Genomic DNA, 20,735 nt, shown 5'->3' on the forward strand with positions numbered 1-20,735 from the left:
AAGACTTTGAATACTTTGGATGCAATAAAGTATTGTTGTAGGAATTACAACCATATCTTTTCTATGTTGTGTGTCATGTTCAATTTCATCCTTCCAAATTAATCAAAATAAATTTCTAAATATCATGTAAACAAAATTTATATCCGAAAGAACTATACACAAAAGAGAAAGGTAAAGATGGAGAAGAAAAAAAAAGTAAATGAAAAGAAAGATGTTACATGTAGAAACTTGAAGTAATAAAAGAAATTATAAAATGGGAACATGGTATTTAATTTGAGTATTTTTATTAGTTTGAAGAAAGTAAATGTTCGAACAAAAAAGCAACAAGTGTGTTGTTTGAGGAAAGATTGTATAAAAATAGAAGTGGAGGGTAAAATAAATCCACAAAAGGATTAAAAAAAATAGAGATTAAAAAAGATTAATTAATATTGTTACTACTTTACTATTATTAAGGATAAAATATTCTAAAAAAGCCAAAAACAATTACAGAAAATAATATCCTCTTTGTTTATTGATATAGATATCCTCTGAGTATAAGTTGCCTTTTACTAAGTTGTTAGTTCTAGAATTAAAAACGTAAGTAAAAGAAGGTCGCAGACATGTGTACGAGGAAGATGAGCACAACTACAAAAACATACATTAATGGATCTAATTTATAATCTATCCAATCAATCATGCTAGTCAAAACAGACATTTTTTTACGTGGATATAATTATATAACATTTTAGATGGATATTTTAAATTTTTAATACACATATAATTTATAAAAATTTAAAAATATTTGAAAAATTAATTTAACTCATAAAATTCTGTTTTGCTATAACAAAAAATAAATTTAATATATATATATATTCTTCACAACAGATAGTATAGATGTTTTAAGATATTATGATAGTGTAAAAAATTAAATATTATCCCATAATTTATAATTTCATAAAACAACAAAAGTAAAATTTATAATTTCACTAAAATATTATGATTGTGTAGAAAATTAGTTAAATTTTAAGAGCCTTACTTTTTTTTTATTAAAATTAATTTTAATCCCTATAATTTTGTCTCCCACTCTAATATATTAAGGATTCATTTGGTGATTATAATATGATATAATAAAATGTTAAAGGAGAATAAAAATATGATAGAATAAAAATAAGATACATTTTAATCTTATCTAATATCTCGTACATACAAAATAATATTATTGTGTTGTTACTTTTAGATAATGATAGATGATGATAATGATCTTAGTCATACTGATTGTGATTATGATAACAACAAGGTGGTAATGAAAGTAACCAGTAATAATGATACTATGACAAACAATGATAATACTACTAATGATAACAATAATGATAATCACAATAATAAAGATGATGGTTAGATAGAAGGGAAAGAAAAAATCAAATATGATATTCTCTTATCTTTTAACTCAACTTTCTCTTATCTTTTAACATTTTTAATTCAATCACATCTTAAAATTCTTGGACCACATTGCATACAATAAATAAATCCTAAAATTTAATTATATATGTGCCGACCCAACCGTTCAGGTGTAGTGTAACATGTTTTGTTTTGTTACATATTGTGTGCAGAAAGAATGAAGTCTCGCTAACTTCAACCGGAATGCCTCGTAAGTGTGACACACTCGAAGTAGCCCATAAGGATAGCATAAGAAGTATCGCCTCCATCACTATGGGGTTTGACTCTTTTTCCTTCTTCTAATAACAAAACCCTGTTTCCTTTGCCTTCTCCTTCACTAGGCTCCCCAAGCAACAACAACAACTACTCTTTTTTCTCTTTCATCGACGATCTTCACTAAGCTCTTTCACTCAAACACACACCCTTGATTATATCACTTTCTCTTGTTCTCTTACCGTAGAACATTGCATTTACTCCTATCTCTCCCTCTGGATCTTCAACTTCTTCCTGGTAATTTTCATTGAAAACTTTCCTCCCCTTTTGCTCCTAGATAACGGAGTTTACTCTCCTCAATTTCAGGAGCTTGTTTAATGAGTTCTGAACTGAATGAATGGTTTATGGTATCTTTTGATAGTGAGAATTTGAAACTCTTGCTCAATGTTGCTTGGATTTTGTGAAAATGGAGATTAGTTGAGTTGCTTAAATGGGTTCATGACGAGATTTTTTTTTTCTTTTGGATCCAGATAAAGTTTTTGTCTTTTTTCACTCTTTTTTCGAGTTCCCTTTCTGGGTCTTGTTGATTTTGTCTCTTTGTTTCCGTATTGAATGTTGATCTTATTCTGGGTCTCTTGTGATTTTGGTTCTGTTTTTAGATTTTGCTGATTTGGGGGATTGAGTTGGAAGGGGAAACATGGCTGCTTCTTCTGCATCTCTTTCTGGTGCTTCTGCTTCGGATCTTCTGAGGAGTTCAACCAGCGGTTTCAATGGTGTTCCTTTGAGAACCATGGGGAAGGGAAAGTTGGTTTTGAAGAGGAGGAACTTTACAGTTGCTGCCAGGCTGAGGAAGGTGAAGAAGCATGAATATCCTTGGCCTCCTAACCCTGATCCCAATGTGAAAGGTGGGGTGCTGAGCCACCTTTCCTTGTTCAAGCCACTCAAGGAGAAGCCAAAGCCTGTCACTTTGGATTTTGAAAGGCCTCTTGTTGATCTGCAAAAGAAGATCATTGATGTAACTTCTAACTTAATCTGTGTGTTGTGTTGCTGTGTGCTTTGTTTGCTTGAGCGAGAATGAATATGTTGTATTTGCCTGATTCGTGGAGGTTGTGCTTATTGCTAATAAGCTAACATAAGTGGTATTTATGATTGGAAACAGGTACAGAAGATGGCGAACGAAACTGGACTGGACTTCAGTGATCAGATTCTCTCATTGGAGACCAAGTACCACCAGGTTTGACTGTAATAACAAATAAGTTTTGTTCTTAAGAAAAGTGGATTACTTGAATGAGCAAACTGACGATGATAAGAGTTTTCATGAGAAAATTGCCATCATGCTTCTCTCTGCTTGTTGTTTGCAAGATTGAATATATAGCATATTTTTAGCCCACACTGGGTTAGTTGTGTCTTAAGCAAATTAGTTAAGCCTGACTGTCATTCATGTTGGCTATCCATTTGCGACAAATGCCCTGTGACTTCTTAGTAGCTTATAGTATATCTTTGTCTCTGAAATGCAGATTCAACTGTTTCCGCAAAGGGTTATTTATTTATTTATGTTTTCTTTTGCTTCTCGTTTGCCAGATGATACTTTTCTTTACATTTAAGTAACTACTAGGGTATCTTGTGTTAAAGAATATTAGTGTGTTGTTAATTGTTATATTGTGTTAGAATGATGAGTTTTATTGACTTAGGCTTGTGCTACACTTGTTCTTTACCTGTATTATCAGTAAGTAGGGGTAAAGTTTATTGTTTTGTAATAAAATTATTCAGTGTTACATTATTCAAAATTCAGATATATACTTTTTTGTGTTATTTTAACTTTTCTTCCCAGTCCCTATAGTTTTAACAGTAAAATTGGTAAAAGTCTCATCCTTTCACTGCTCGCATTATTATTTCAGGCTTTAAAGGATCTGTATACGCATCTGACTCCTATTCAGCGGGTCAACATCGCACGGCACCCTAACAGGCCAACTTTCCTTGATCATGTGTTTAACATAACTGAAAAGGTCTTCTAAGTATTATTTTTGGTTTTTACTTTAATATTCTAGTTATTTCATTTTCTTAATACATATTCTAGTTGCTTTTTTGTTATTGAACCACTTTAACCGAATTTTCATGTTTCCTCGTGTTTCAGTTTGTTGAACTCCATGGTGATCGGGCAGGTTACGATGATCCTGCTATTGTTACTGGTCTAGGGACTATAGATGGTAGAAGCTACATGTTCATTGGTCACCAAAAGGGTAGAAATACTAAAGAAAATATTCAGCGTAACTTTGGGATGCCAACTCCTCATGGGTATGTTGAAGGATAGAAACTCTAATTAACATTGATTTTATCTGCATTTGACTTTCATGTAAATTTCCAATTCAAACAGTTACAGGAAGGCCCTTCGCTTGATGGAATATGCAGATCATCATGGGTTCCCCATAGTTACTTTCATTGACACGCCTGGGGCATATGCTGACCTTAAATCAGAGGAACTAGGACAGGTATGTAGCTAGTTAGGCTCTCTAAGATTCTTGGGCTTTCTTCTGTTACAAGGCTAACCCGTTTGTTGATTTTCATGCTTGCAGGGTGAAGCGATTGCTCACAATTTGAGATCCATGTTTGGTCTGAAGGTGCCAGTTATATCTATAGTTATTGGAGAAGGTGGTTCAGGTGGCGCCCTAGCCATTGGATGTGCTAATAAATTACTCATGCTTGAAAATGCTGTTTTTTATGTTGCCAGGTGATTTAATTTTTTACTCCACTATTTGCAAATTTTATAGCATTGTAATAATTATTTCAATTATATGCCTTTTCCCCCCTCCCCCGTGCATGTTGGATGAATGTTGTAGAGTTTCTTGCAATTATCTATAGCCGAAGGTTCAAGGTAATAGAATCATAGAAACCTGGTTTCTTATTAAGAAAAAAGGGATAAACCCCAATTACAATATATATCAAAGGCTTAAAGTTATTATTTGTGTGCCTCATGAAATTGAATTCTTTCATGAAATTGTTTTTCCTGCCACACCTAAAGCCTTATAAAGGTATGTTGCTGAGTCTGAGAGTGTGACGGACAATGTTGGGCAGTGTGAGAAATAGAGGCTATGAGTGACAATATTGGTCAGTGTGTTGTGCTCAACAGGACCAATTAAAAAAGCAACACAAACTTTGACACCAATTAAAAATACGATCTAATGGTCTATATTTGTAGTTTTCTTCATTTCTTACAATGAGCTCTTATTTGATATTTTCTCATATATATTATATATGTGTGTGTATGTGTGTGTGTGTGTGAGAGAGAGAGAGAGAGAGAGAAAGTGAGTGAGTGATATGGTTGACTACTTGCATTATTATTGATAATTTTACTAATTGAAAAGTCTTGTTGTTTGTTCTTCTGGTTTGACCTTTATTTATTACATGATTTAGTCCAGAGGCATGTGCAGCAATCTTGTGGAAGACAGCTAAAGCTTCTCCAAAGGTATATACGATGCCAGTACTTTGACTCTTTCGATTCATAATATTTTAGTTTAACTATTTTCTTTTTTATTATCCTTTACAGGCTGCTGAGAAATTGAAGATTACAGCCACTGAACTGTGCAAATTACAAATTGCAGATGGTGTTATACCTGTAAGAAGCTACTATTAATTATGTTTTTTTCTCTTAAATCTTATTCACATACATGGAATTTATCACCTTATTGGTTTAAATATGAGTATATAGGTCATAAGTATTTCAGTGTTCAGGGAAATTTGTCAAACCTTTAACTCCTGGTTTGGATTTGTTCTAATTTTATCCTTTCTTGTATAATATAAACATTTGAAATTAAAGATTGATAACAATATTCTCTTGGGAATAGAACCTAAATAGAATTTCATTTTGTATTTTAAATAGGAGCCACTTGGTGGTGCACATGCAGATCCAGAGTGGACCTCTCAACAGATAAAAAAGGCTATCAAAGAAACCATGGATGTAAGTTTTGCAGGCAGCAAGTGTTCTACTGAAAACAAATATGTTAACGCATGTGTTAACTTTGGAACTTTCTCTTGTCCATTATGTAGGAGCTCATGAAGATGAACACAGAAGAACTGTTAAAACATCGCATGCTTAAGTTCAGAAAGATTGGTGGATTCCAGGAAGGTATTCCTATAGATCCTAAGAGAAAAGCCAACATGAAGAAGAGGGATCTATCTATTGCTAAGATTCCTGATGCTGAACTAGAAGTTGAGGTTGAGAAACTGAAGCAACAGGTTTTGGAAGCTAAGGAATCTTCTCCTGTTCCTCCAAAACTAGATCTGGATGAGATGCTAAAGCAACTGGCAAGGGAGGTCGATCTAGAATACTCTGAGGCAGTTAAAGCCACGGGCTTGACAGACAGTTTGTTGAAACTAAGGGAGGAAGTTTCGAAAGCAAATGCAGATAATCAAATTGTTGATCCATTGCTGGAGGGTAAGATAGAAAAGCTAAGGGTGGAGTTTGAACAGCAATTGCGTGCAGCTCCCAATTATGGTAGGCTGCAGAATAAGCTTAACTATCTGAGCGAATTATGTAAAGTAAAGCTTCTGTCAGATGGAAAGAAGGACAATGAGGCTGTCACATTTAAGCAAGAGTTGAAGAAAAAAATTGATAATGCCTTGAGTGATCCAAAAATAAGGGAGACATTTGAAGCATTAAAGGCTGAAATTAAAGGTGTTGGTGCATCCTCAGCAAGTGATTTGGATGACGAGTTGAAGAAGAAAATCATTGAGTTTATCAAAGAAGTAAAAGAAGTAAAAGAAGTAAAAGAGGTAATAGAAAATCAAATTGAAAGTTTGGTAAACTCGTCGGATGATATTAAGAGCAAGATACTGCAATTGAAATTGGAGGTTCCTAAGGCTGGAGAGACGCCTGATTCAGAACCAAAGAATAGAATTGGTGCTCTGGTGCAACTAATTAAGCCGAGCCTAGTGGAGGCCGTTGACTCGTCTGGCTTAAAAGATCTGTTTGAAAATCTGGTGTCTAATGATGGAAGTTTGACACATGAAGATCCAGCTAGAGACAGTCTCACCGATGACCAGTAGAGGGTGAAAGTTGGTGCAAACTGCACCATTTCTTAATGTGAGTTCATCTAAACTACACAAAATATTCTGTCAGTGTGTTTTCTGAATCGTTAAAGTGTTCTATGGAGCATTTTTATTTGTTGTGTTTTGCCATTAAAAGTTGTACTTGTTGGTCCTAAGTTGAAACCTACATCTTGCCATGCAAAAATAAAGGATATTTTTAACTTCTAAGGTGATCTCATGTGATTTTGAATTAAAAATCATATCAGGGAATTAATGAGGTTGGATTTATGTGTATATTTTCTTTATACTTCATTTGAATTGAAAATTTATCCCTTATCAACAAACTGCAGAAATGCTGCTCATATGGTGCTGGCTGCAACAAGTTAATGAATGGAATAGTGAAAACTGCACCAGTGTGAGTGATCTTGATACATTACCATATCAGCTGGTTGTACATCATCTAGAATTATGGCCATACTTCTTAGGGACAAGTTTTGGTAATTTTAAGGAGATACCGTGTTAATGGTGACTAATATTTTTTTCTGTAATCTTCAAATAGAGGACCAGAAGGGGGAATAAAATTGAAAACCATGTTGTCTTTGTTTGAGTCACAATGTTGCAGTTATATTTTGAATGATTTTTTATGTTTTCTTTTCTTTTCATGTTCATTTTGGTCTTTTTTAATCATTTAAAATGTTCAATTTTTCCCTAAATAGACTTAGATGAACATTGTATAAATTGTTGAGTTTGAGGAACCGAGTAATAATATGACGCTTGGTACTGTAATGTTATTTGCAAGAATGATTAGTCTTACTTTTTGGTTTCGGAGGGAAGGGGGTGACAATGTTGCCCTGCTTGTTTATTTGCTTAAATATTGTAGTTGGTGTGGACTTTTATCCACCTGCAGTTATAACAAATTCATGATGACAGCTAACTATTTATAATTGGTTTAAATATATATATTTTTTTATTTTGGTCCGTATAAAATATCTTTTGAAAATAGTTCTTGTAAAATTCTTTTTTGGTTCTTGTAAAATGTGTTTTTTTTTAACTGTACAAAAGGTGTTGTGTGATTATGTAACCGATCTCACAAGTGGGATAAAACTTTGATATTGTTGTTATTGGTACTATGTTTTTTTTCCTTTTAATGTATAGATTATTTACTTTTAATTCCTATTAAATATTTTTAAAAGGATTAATTCAAAATGAATAAAATATTATAGGAACTAAAACTGAAAATGAATATATTACAAGGATAAAAAAATAGTAAAATCAAAACCAAAAATAGGTATTTTACAAGGAGCATTTCAAAAAAAATTATCAGGATGAAAACTAAAAAAGTGGTATATATTGGAATATAAACGTATTTAAGCTCTTGTAATATTTTTGAATTTTCGTTAATACAGATTTATTAATAGTTTTTTTACTGCACGGATTTATTAACATGAAATTAATAACTAGTTTTTTTAAGTAAATATACGTTAAAGGTTAAACTCTTTCTTATCGAAAGTTTAAATTAAATACACAACTATTAAACACACTTATCACATCATAGTTGCTATATATTCTGGTAAATAGATTGGGAATGCTAATACGTGATGTAATCAAGCAAATACTTTATTCCCCTTGCCCCGATTAAAGCAAATTTTAAAGTTGAGAATTTTGTGACATAAATGATTAGGAAAGATGTATAAAATGTTTCAATTAGTAATTAATTTGTCAAACGCCAACAAAATGTCAAGTTTAGAAAACTTGTTCCTTCTTTCAAAAGGCTTAAAGATGAATAATAATATTTAAACAGTGTTTGGTTTTCTGTTCAAATGTTTCAAATGGACGACTACTTCAAATTACTTTTAAGTTTTTTAATAGTTAACTGCAATTTCTAAAAAAATTACATCTTTCTTTAGGTGGTTTCTACCATAAAAAAGCATATCAAGTGATTCACCTATGACCAAATAAAAAAAAAACTGATATCTCATCTATATCACTATATTTTATGGCTATATCAAGTATGTTTATAAACCAGCGAAATTGTAAATCACCCATAAGTGAATTGGTTCAAGTGAAATTGAATTTGATCTTTTAAGTTTTAAATTTAAATCTTATAGATAGAGTAATCGGCAAAGTAAAAAAATATTTTATATCAATAATATGAAATAATTATATCCAAATCTCAAAGTTATAAACAATAATAACAAGTGAACATTATTAAATGACACCATTGAATTCACAAAAATATCAATGTCTCCTTTTTTTAAAAAAAAAAACATGTCCTTGTGATTTGTTAGTCCCATCTCCCAATTCCCACTTCCTAGCACCTACCCATAACTAAAATTACAATATTTTCTTATAAAGCTTTTTTATTCTTGCTCTTTGTAATTGTAAGGATACGTCCCATAGCCATCAGACTTTGCCGGTTGCTTCTGTTCTCTTGATGTTCTCTGTATTTCTTTCTCTCAATTCACAGCACCACAACATTTCATTATGAAGCATGTAGTATTTTTCATAGGCAACTGATAGAGTTTAATTTGAGAGGAAGGTGGTGCAAAATGTGCATGTATCATGCAATATAAATTGATATGGAAGCGTGTGCTATTTAGAGTCCTTTGATATTTAGCTTGAATTACATGTTTGTCCTCAAAATATTGAAGAGTAACTTAATAGTCAAATATGATCTTTTTTCTGCTACTAATTTTAGTTTCACAAAGAGATAGATCATAGATAAGGATTGAAAACATTTTTTCAAAAATATTACAGACTACACTACAAATTGCAGTAGTAAAGGCATCATGATGATTAATCCAAACTGTCAGATTTGCATATAACACAAATAACATACTATGATAGGGACCTTCTCATCATACAATCAATGAAATACCAATCCTTAAATTATTGATACGTCCCATTGATAAAAATATCAAACATTTAATTTATCTTTGTCAGAAACAAATTAATTGTACTTTAATTTATTGCCTAATACAGTATCTTACACTATCTTCACGTATGTTAAAGATACACAAAAGCGGAGTATTTTGAAGAAGGGTATAACTTAGACCTAAAGTACGTATATATGTTATTATCCAATTAAAATCGTTATTTCATTTAAATAATAATTGTCAATTATATCAAGAAGAAAATTAAGGTTTTAAATTTCCTTCATAATTACATTTTGATCACATTTCTAGATACCACTAAAAATTCAATCAATAAATGGAGACCTCAATAAATGGAGACCGTAAAAATCTTTGGGGTTACCGCTAAAACCTACGAGTGTTTGAATACCCTAAAAGTCATGGTGACTTCTTTAAAACAACGTTTTAAAAAAAATATGATTTTTTTTCCCAGTAAGAATGTGTTGTTTCATATTCACAGTAAAATGAAGTTGATTTTGTTTCGTATTCATAGTAAAATTGAAGTTGATTTTCCCTCCTCTCCCCACTGCCACCCAAGATTGGAGTATAATTGAAGTTGATTTTCATAATAACAGCTTTAATTTGGATGTATTTGCGAACCAATTAAGTGCAGGAACCCTCACATTGCTTTAACTTTCGTGAACGCTTTTCCCTAACGTGGATTTCAACCTTAACCAAACCCACAAAACCTTGATGAGAATAGCATTTCTCAATTTGAATGAAAAACAACTGCAAGAGTTTTTTTTAATCCATCTTTTGCCATCTGAAGCATGTCATGAAATACTCAGCTATAAGCAACACAGATCAATATAAAACGAAAAAAAAAAACTTAAATATATTTTTTATCCATAATAAATATCTAATTTTGTATTTGTTGTCTAATAAATTTTTATTTTACGATGAGTTTCTAATAAAACAATAATTTTATCTTAACACTTATTTTTAATTCCTAATATATTAATAAATTTTATGTTTTTTTCATGATAAATATTTTTCATTTGCTGTTAATACAGACTAAAACAAAATTTGTTCATTTATTAGGAAGCAAATACAAAATTTTCTAATTTATCAGGGAGTAAAACAAAATATCAAGGATAAAAAATACGTATTATTTAATTAGAAATTCAACGCAAAATAAAAATTTATTAGAGAATAAATACAAAAATTAGATATTTATTAAAGATTAAAAATATATTTAAGAAAAAATAGAAAACATCTTGACCTCACATTAAGCAAGTTGAGTTGCATTGCATGACCATCATCATTTTCACCTTGATCTCTTCCCACATTCCCAATTATAATCCAATAAGAGAAAATCATAACAAAAAATTCAATACAAGTAAGGAATAACAACTTTACTTTCCTTAAGATAATCCTCCCCAAACTTCTCCAAATACCACCTCCAGTTGACCCGGGCCCTGGGAAATAAGTTCACAAAAGAGTGTTGCTAGGTGCACCCAGCAATTAATGGGAAAAGTCATTTATGCCCTTCAGTAATTTTTTTAAAAAAACAGCAGTTTCTTGCCTCTCTCTCTCTCCCGCTTCGCGTTTCAACTTCTTCTTCTTCCTCAGAGTTCTGCTTATTCTTCTTCAATCTTCTTCATTCATCTGCTTCTTCAATCTTCTTCATTCTCTGCTTCTTCAATCTTCTTCTTGTGCGCCGTCGCGGTTCCATCTTCTTCACTACTCTTGGCGTTTTTGCTTCTTGGCATCTTCTTCGCGTTTCTGCATAGGACGGTGGGTGTGGTTCTTCTCCGCGTTTTTGCTTCATCATGGACACTTAGCTTCTTCCTGGAGTTACGTTTCTCCTTCGCGTTGCTTCTTCTTCCTCCATTGTTGTCGTCGATGGCAGAAACCGCCATTGGGAAGTTGCTGGGCTGTTTACAGATCACCTGATCCGTAAACTGTTTTTTAGTGTTTACGGATCAGGTGATCCATAAATACTAAAAAACAATTTACGGATCACTTGATCCGTAAAAGTACCAGTTTCATTTTAATTACTTTTAAATGAACTTGAATTATTTTGTTTTTTGTTGTTTCAATATTGTTGAACTTTTTGGTAGACATACATATTAGTTAGGATGCTCCCCCTTATATGATGAATAAAATAAAACACACATCAGTGGTTACATTTATGGGTCTATTTAGATAAACTTTTCTAAATATATTGATTAGCATTTTTTTTTTATCAGCAAAGTAAGATATATGTATATATATATATATATATATATATATATATATATATATATTAATAAAAGAGTACCAGAGGTACTATAATTACAACGTGTTAGAAAAATCCTAGTGGATCCACATGTGATGCTACTTTCGGACTGATATGATCCACCCTAAAAAAAAAAAAATACATCATCAATACCCATTGGCATTGAATGATTAGCATGAATTACTTCATTTAAAAAACTCCAAGAGATAGGTAGTGCTTGTATGAAATTATCCAAATATTCCAAACCAAATATTGCTAGTAAAACTAGTCTCATTATTACAAAGATAAAAATCACAACTAGAGTAAGCACGGGCACAAAGATGCCACCCCCACCAACACCTTCCACAGTCCTAAATGCTAATTCCTAGGAATCCTAGGAATCCAATCATATATTTTTGGTAAGTGTTATACTCTTAGGTAGCATTTGGTAAACATATTAGAACAGAAGTTACAAAATGGAACATAACCAATGGTGAATTATAAAAATAGAACAAAACACAATATTGTGTTGAGAAATGGTATATTTTGATTCTATTTCGTTTATCCACACACATCAAACACTATCTTAGCATTAATTCCTAATTTTTGTTTATCCACACACTTCAAACACATCAATCCTGGTTTGATTCTATTTCGTTTATCCACACACATCATTCCTTCATGAATCATTATCCGGTGGTCACACTACTAACTTCAATTTCAACGTTCACAAAATATTTAGGACTAGCATTATTAGCTTTTTATAGAATTGGTCAACAAAAACATATTGGTCAATGTGGATTATTTCTAGATAGAATGCTATAAGGACAATCAATTAGTGTATATAGAAAACATTTAGAGAGAAAGTTTTATGAGGGTTAGGAGAACAATTAATCCAAATCCTATAATGATTGCAACTTTTACTAGTTGTTCTTATTTCTATTTCAGACTGAACATCAATATTGTTCTATATATTAATATATATTGTTCTTAGATGGAATTGTCACAAGCAGTATAACAAGGAATGGTCCTAGTTGAAATTTGAGAAAATGAAATGAGTGATTGATTTTGCGGTACTCATTTGCAAATCATGGTTAGGACCAGAGGATTAGGTCGTGCCTTAGGTCAGGTCACTCGCAGAGGTGTGGGCAGAGGAGATCATGATGATTCCGATGATGCTCCACAGCATCGACGACTTACTGCATCCGCACGGAGGCAGCGAGTCGCAGTGACTGCGGATCACGTCGATGAGCCAGTCATCCCTGACCCAGACGTTCAGGATGACCCGATGGAGGCACCAGCTGCTGTGGAGGACATTCCTGCGGACACAGGCGCAGAGGCGGTTGAGGATCAGCCTCAGGGATTTCCGAGTGGTCCGAGTGACCCATCTGTGCTGACAGCGTATGCGGATCACGTTGCTTGCAGCGTATGGACGGGAGAGGTATTTATACTATTTATTTTTAGTTACTTGTAAATTATACTATTAGTTTTCCTTTAAATGATAATTTTAACGAATTTTGCGTTCCTTTTATACTTCAATTCAGGAGCGTCCTGAATTGAAGTTATCCTCGCATGGGAGGAAGGTCCATAGTTTAGGCAGGCCTGTCCTTGCCATTGAGGGACTCATCGCTGGTACAGGACTAAGTCCTCTGATCGCGTGTTCGGTAGACACCGGCGATCGGGGACTTTTGTCTGCGTTTGTGGAGCGGTGGCATCGAGAGACATCTAGTTTCCATCTCCCAGTGGGTGAGCTCACCATCACATTGGACGACGTCTCCTCTCTTCTCCATCTTCCCATTATAGGCGAATTTCACGCATTTGAGCCCTTGCACGTGGATGATGCGGTTCAGATGCTGGTGGACTTGCTGATGGTGTCTCCAGAGTCTGCTAGGGCTGAGACAGTCCAGTGTCGCGGACCGTACGTACACCTGCAATAGGTACGTGATGTATATCAGCACCGATGCCAGGCAGGTCATTGGACAGCTGCGGCTCGTGCATATCTTCTTCACCTGTTGGGTTGCACTCTGTTTGCTAACAAGAGTGCAACCAATGTCCATGTTGTCTACTTGGAGGCCCTTCGGGACCTCAGTATGACAGATAGGTACGCTTGGGGAGTGGCTGCTTTGGTTCATATGTACGACCAGCTGAACGATGCATCCCTGAGCCACAGTCGACAGCTTGGCGGTTACATCACACTGCTGCAGGTAACAAATATGTTTTTCATTCATTCAGGCTAAACAATGTTCAACTTTAAATTTTGTTACACTTTCATTATTAATGTTTATAATTTGAATGTTACATCTGTAGTGCTGGATTTACGAGCACTTTCCCTCAGTTGCGGAGTCCACCGCTGATCAGGACTACGACGAGGCTTCTCCGCGTGCGTGCAGGTGAATTGCGACGAAGAAGACCGTGAAGAGCATTTGCACGCTGTCGTATAGGGAGCGCCTGGACCGACTCCGGATTTTGGATGTCTGTTGGATCCCATATGGGGAGCATCGGGAGGTCCGAGACTTCCACGTCAGATCATGCTACTCCGGTCTCTTGCGTTGGGGGCCTGTTGCTGTGTATTACCGACCGGAGAGGGTCGTGCGACAGTTTGGTTACACGCAGACCATTCCTACTCCTCCTGTCGATTCATGGGTCTCGTATGATGATATACATGACAGGTGGATGCACTACAAGGATCATATCGTACCTGCAGGTGAGGTGTGCGTGGTGCCAGGGGCGTGTTCCAGTGACTACATCGACTGGTTCTTCCGCATCTCCCATCCTTTCATGACACCAGGCCACGCAGTGGATCCTCTACCTCATGGTCACGCCCCGCAGCCCCGAGTTGTCCCTCAGGCCCCGCAGACGGATATCCCTCACGTGTCGGAGCCAGGAGCATCATCGACATCTACGGAGGAGCCCAGACATGTAATGCTAAGTAATACTAATAATTTACGTCATTTACCTCAATATTTGCATAATAATTTGTGTAATTAGTTTGTTTTGTATGTAACAGGAAGTTTGTGATGATATTGCTGAGCGGTTGGAGCACCATCTGAGTCTAGGGGTGCTCACGCCTGGCTCATCGACACATGAGGTGATCGAAGAATGCCTCAGATTGGCCAGGAGTGTCACACAGGACCATCTAGTATACGTTAGGTGTAGACGCAGGCGGCGCACTGATCAGGCTTAGTTTATATACATATTTTACATTGATATTCCTTGTATATACAGATATTGTACATGAACTCATTTCATGAGTATTGTTGGTTTTATTTATTTTCATTACTAATGTTAGTTTTATTTATTTTCATTGTTTGTGTATTCCATTTGTGTCTATATATACGCGTGTTATAACTTTAAATATAATTGAAATAAAGAAGTTGAAAAGGGTGTAAAAAAAATAATTAACCAAAAAATGGACATCATTCGTTATCTAAGATCGTATATAACGTACTAATATTTTTTAAATTCTCTTATAATTACAATTTTCCCACTTATACTAATGATCATGTAAAAAAATGTATTGTAAAGTAGTTAGTATTTTAATTTTTTATATAATACTAATTATTTTTTTATATTCTTTATAAATATTAATAATGATATGATTAATTCTTTATAATATTATCTTTTATGTATTTATTGATTTTTATTAATATGTATAAAATAACCTTAAACAATAATTATAATGGGACTGAGTAAGTATTTTAATATCATCTTCTAAACAAATTTATTCTAAAAAAATATATTAAAAAATTAATTATTTATAATAAATCAATATTTATAAATATAGTATATTTAATAAAATTAAAAATAGATTTAATTATATTATAAATAAATATGTTGTATTTAAAAGTATATTATAATTTTTTTCCTCTTACGGATCAAGTTGATCCGTAAGAGACTTCCGGATCAGCTTGATCCGTAAGTTGATCCGGAAGTCTCTTACGGATCAAGTTGATTCGGATCAACTTACGGATCAAGCTGATCCGAAAGTGGAAAACTAAGCAAGGACAATTTTGGCATTTATCAAGAATGTTGGGTGCACCAGCAATAATGTTGGGTGCACCTAGCAACACTCTTCACAAAAGTGTAGACAAAAAAGCCTAGCCCGACCCATGACAAAGTCATGACGGCCCAACCAAGCCACTAGACAATCTCCCCAAAGTAGTTCGGACATGCCACAAGCTCGAACAACCCTTCGTGCGGCACCACGTAGCCCTTCCCTTTGCCCTTGAGTCAGAACAAACCCCATCGGCCCACACAAAAACCAAAGCCAAAAAAAGCCTGAGTCATCATAGCAATTGTTGTAGTGAAAGAGCCAGCGGGCCTGGAGGTAGAGTTGAGGATGTTGAAAGTGAAGTCCAATAGGGCTACTGAGGGAAGGGAAGCCCGAGGCGATTTTCTTTGAAGGAGCAAGGAGGAGGTGGAGGGGGTAGAAGATGGTGCAATTGAAGTAGTGGATTAGGAAAGGGGTTATGAGGGTTTGGGCTTTAGGGTTGTGGGGCCCAAGGGTTTGTCCCATTATTAATAAGTGATTTAATTTGGTTCATTAGTTTCTAAAATTATTTAATTTGGTCCAATTTTTTTTTTAAATTGATCCAATTTGGTTGTTTTCGTTTTATTGTAAACTCAAATAATGGTCAAGGAGTTGTTTGGTTGGTTCAGTAAAGGTGTAACTTATTATAAATTTTTTGACATCATCTTTAAGTCCTATCAATAAAAAATTATATCATTTATTGTTTAAAAATTAGGGCAAATTGAACTATTTACTAGGATGAAACTGAAAAAATCAAATATTAAGGCAGTTTAACTCAATTAGTTAAATATAATACGTGAATGTGAGTGTCATAAATTGTTTAAGATTTTAATATAAATATTAAGAAATGCATATCTTAAATTTCATTGAAAAAATACTATTACTATCTAACTTTCTAATATACTTTTTATCTATCTAATTAATTAACCTTAACAATTACTCTTACAAGAGAATTCTATGAAAACAAAAATTAATGTTTCATTGGTTTGTAATACGACAACTGATTTGGAACGCTTTTCTTTTTTTTTTTATAACTAAAATGTTACATAAAGTGGAACCAAAGGAGTAAATCATAGTACTCAATAAGTAATTACGACAAAAATTTCTTTTAGGAAAAACATCATCGTTCATTTAGGAATTTTACGTTACACATCCATCTGGTTAAGAACATCTTCAACGCTAATTATTTGACAAGTTTTTCATCCTTAAATGTGTATATCACGGACAAATTCATTTTCAAAAGATGAAAATTCAAATTTTAGTCCCTAAAAGTGAAAAAAAAGTGCGACAAATTCATTCATCAGTTTAACTTGCGTCTATTATCGTTAATGAAAGAGCTTATGTGACATATTCATGGATAATTTTTTCCATGCTCTACACATTTAGGGACGAAAATGACTATTTATCCTAAATATAATTTAACATTCATCTTCCTCCTTTTTTAATCGTTACAAGCATAACATTATAATAATAAGTACTTAAAAAAATAGGAAAATAAACATAAGTTAGAAAAACATAATAATAAGCATAATATTAATTAATAAATATAATTTATCTATTGCTCTGAAATTTTTAATGTGATAGTACATTACCCAAAATATGAGATTTAAACAAAAATACATAGTCATTAATTTAATTCTTACAAAAAAAAATAAGACCCAACTTTGTCACTACCTAATGTTGTCACAATATAAATTTTAGAGTAACAAACAAATTGTGCTTATTAATCAATATTATGCTTATTATTATGTTTGTTTTAACTTATGTTTGTTTTCCTATTTTTTAAGTGTTTATTTTAATATTATACTTGCAACTATTAAGAAATGGGGTAAAATAAAGATTAAATTATATTTTGGATAAATAACCATTTTCGTTCCTAAATGTGTAAAGCACTAACAAATTTATCCATGATTGTGCAACATAAGGTCTTTCATTAACGGTAATGGACAGAAGTTAGCAGATGGATGGATTTGTTGCACTTACTTTCGTAGATTAAAATTTGAATTTTCATTTTTCAGGGACAAATTTGTTAGCACTCTACACATTCATAGACAAAAATGATTATTTACCCTTCTTATTTTATGATATCATTGTTAAGTTTTTTTTATCATTAGAAGAGATCTATATGTTATTACTTATGGTTAAAAAAACAATTTCTTATCAGTGAATCATTTAAGTGTGAGTCATTTAAGAGTAAATCATTTAAGTATTATTTGAAACTATAACATGAGAAAAATATGTATGAGTTGTTTAACTATGTTGTGACACTTATTGGTTATTTTTTTTTCAATAAACCTTATAAAATACCAAATGAGCACAAAAACACATTACATCAGATTATCAAGAGGTTTTAAGGAATACTTGGATCCATTGAGAGCTTGATCAACATGCAACGGAATCTGATAGTGGTCACGAACAATTGGTTTAATGACCTTCCTCAATCAAATCACCTTCTTCCTTATGGGACCTTCATTTTCTCTTCAGATGGGGAGAGGAGAAATTGTTTATTGATTTGGTATATTGGGGATCATAACCATGGATTAGGTTTTAAACCTATTAAGGTTCTCATTATCCCCTAATGGGCCAAACTGATTTTCGCTCATTAAGCCCATATCAATTTTCTGGCAGTCTAATAGGTTAACTTAAATAGATCACTTTATATTGAACCCATTTAAATGTAAATAACTAATATAAATGTTATAATATAATATGTAGCCCATATTAATTAATTAGGAATTATAAAATTCCTAACAATCTTCCACTTGAGCTTCATATTAACCTTAGACATTTATATCACAAAATTCTTTAGGCGCGCAACCGTATGTTATTTACTTTTAGACTCCTTTTATACAATATGGTCTATCTCATATAGCAACAGGAAACCACTGTAATTTTCATCACAATTTAGCTTAACTAAGCCACAATGATCACCACTGTTACTCATACTCGATGACATAGATCAAATATGAATAAGCGACATAGAAATTACATACAATGTGATCTTAATCATGTCTATTTTCAACTAGTCCAAACTTTATTCTTTATAGAGATCAATCCAAAATGCAATACAAATATTGCACACAAAACGAACTCAAAATAAAATGATAAACATCAACTTTATTTCTACAAAAAATCCAAATAACACAAATATCTGGAAAACATAAGATATAAAACATAAATGAGACTCCCACTAAATTAAGGTACTATTAGGAACTACAGCCATATGAGCAATATGCTCATGAAAAACTCTAGGTACCAAACCTTTAGTAAGTGGGTCAGCTAGCATGGAATCAGTCCCTATATGTTCTATGCAAATTTACCTATTCTAAACTCTTTCCTTCACAATCAGAAACTTGATGTCAATGAATTTTGACTTGTTTGTACTCCTATTGTTGTTGGAGTAAAGAACTGCAGAGTTATTGTCACTATAAATTTTCAATGGTCTTTCAATGCCATCAACCACACGCAAACTAGTGACAAAGTTTCATAGCCATATCCCGTGATTAGATGCCACAAAACAAGCAATGAACTCCACAACCATGGTTGAAGAAGCTACAAGAGTCTGTTTAGCAAACTTCGAAGAGATAACTCCTCTAGCCAACATATATATGTATCCAGAAGTGGAGCGTTTGTTGTCTTGACATCCAGCAAAATCAGAGTCTGAGTACCGATGATCTCCAAATTGTCAGACTTCTTATAAGTGAGCATGTAGCCTTTTGTTCTCTTCAAGTAACGCATTACACATTTCACTGCCTTCCAATGCTGCAATCCAGGATCACTCAAGTATCTGCCCAGAACTCCTACAACAAATGCTATGTCGAGACGAGTACAAACTTGAGCATACATCAAACTTCCTATTGTTGACGCATAGGGGATCTTCTGCATCTCTGTTCTTTCAAGGTCATTATTGGGGTATCTCCTGGTTTACTATCTTTCATGTCGAATCTATCCAGTACTTTATCGATATAGCTCTCTTGTGACAACCTTAGGATACCTTGAGAGCGATCTCGTAGTATCTTAATACCTAACACAAAAAAAGTTTCCCCAAGATCTTTCATTTTGAAATTTTTCATTAGAAATATCTTGGTCTCCTGTAAGAAGCCTATATCTCTGCTAGCAAGCAGTATATCATCGACACATAATACCAAGAATATGTATTTACTCCCACTAAACTTATGATATACACAATCATCAACTACATTTGCCTTGAAACCATACGAGGTTAATGACTTGATGGAACTTGTAATACCATTGACGGGAAGCCTGTTTGAGACCATAGATGGATTTCTTTAGTTTACACACCATGAACTTTGAGTCACCTAACACAAAGTTTTCTGGTTGCACCATATAAATCGTTTATTCAATGTCACCATTTAGAAACACAGTCTTAACATCCATCTGATGTAGCTCTAAGTCAAAATGAGCTACCAGTGCCATTATAGTTCTAAAAGAATCCTTTGAAGATATTGGAGAAAAGGTTTCTTTTAAGTCAATGCCTTCCTTCTGAGTAAAGTTTTTAGCAACTAAATGAGCCTTATATCTCTCTATATTACCCTTTGAATCCTTCTTGGTTTTAAATATCTATTTACAACCAATAGGTTTCACACCTTCATGCAATTCGACTAGATCCCAAAATTCATTTTCATTCATAGACTTCATCTCATCTTTCATGGAGTCAATCCATTTTTGAGAGTTAGAACTGCACATAGTTTGACAGAAGTTGATTGGATAATCCTCTGTTAAACCAACACCATCCTCATGTTCTTGGAGAAATATAATATAATCATTTGAGATTGCACTTCTCCTCTCTCGAAAGGATCTCCTTAATGGCACTTCTTGAGGTTGTTGAGGTTGCTCTAAAGGTATTTGAGGGAGAACCTCATTGTTGTCTTGTTCTGGAACAATGTCAATATTTTGAACATTGTCTTCTATTGTTGGA

At 33.4% G+C, this 20,735-nt stretch overlaps 1 protein-coding gene and 1 pseudogene across 2 annotated transcripts; one reads left to right on the top strand and one right to left on the bottom strand.

Annotated features, from left to right (window-relative positions):
- Nucleotides 1-1,551: 1,551 nt before the first annotated feature.
- ACCA-1 (alpha-carboxyltransferase aCT-1 precursor) lies at nt 1,552-7,310 on the top strand. 2 transcript variants are annotated; one of them, NM_001401194.1, is made up of 12 exons: nt 1,552-1,694; nt 2,289-2,644; nt 2,789-2,863; nt 3,528-3,635; nt 3,764-3,924; nt 4,004-4,118; nt 4,203-4,357; nt 5,041-5,092; nt 5,174-5,242; nt 5,507-5,584; nt 5,674-6,709; nt 7,005-7,298. In NM_001401194.1, the coding sequence occupies exons 2-11, from the start codon at nt 2,327-2,329 to the stop codon at nt 6,670-6,672; spliced, it is 2,130 nt and encodes a 709-aa protein (NP_001388123.1). In that variant the 5' UTR covers nt 1,552-1,694; nt 2,289-2,326; the 3' UTR covers nt 6,673-6,709; nt 7,005-7,298. The 2 variants fall into 2 exon arrangements, with proteins under 2 accessions (NP_001388123.1, NP_001235234.2); NM_001248305.2 differs by having other exon boundaries at nt 1,627-1,926; nt 7,005-7,310.
- A 3,586-nt stretch (nt 7,311-10,896) lies between these two features.
- LOC113000218 (steroid 5-alpha-reductase DET2-like) lies at nt 10,897-16,282 on the bottom strand (annotated as a pseudogene).
- Nucleotides 16,283-20,735: the final 4,453 nt, after the last annotated feature.

The sequence above is a fragment of the Glycine max genome, chromosome 18 (genome assembly GCF_000004515.6).
Source record: "Glycine max cultivar Williams 82 chromosome 18, Glycine_max_v4.0, whole genome shotgun sequence".
NCBI classification, from domain to species: domain Eukaryota; kingdom Viridiplantae; phylum Streptophyta; class Magnoliopsida; order Fabales; family Fabaceae; genus Glycine; species Glycine max.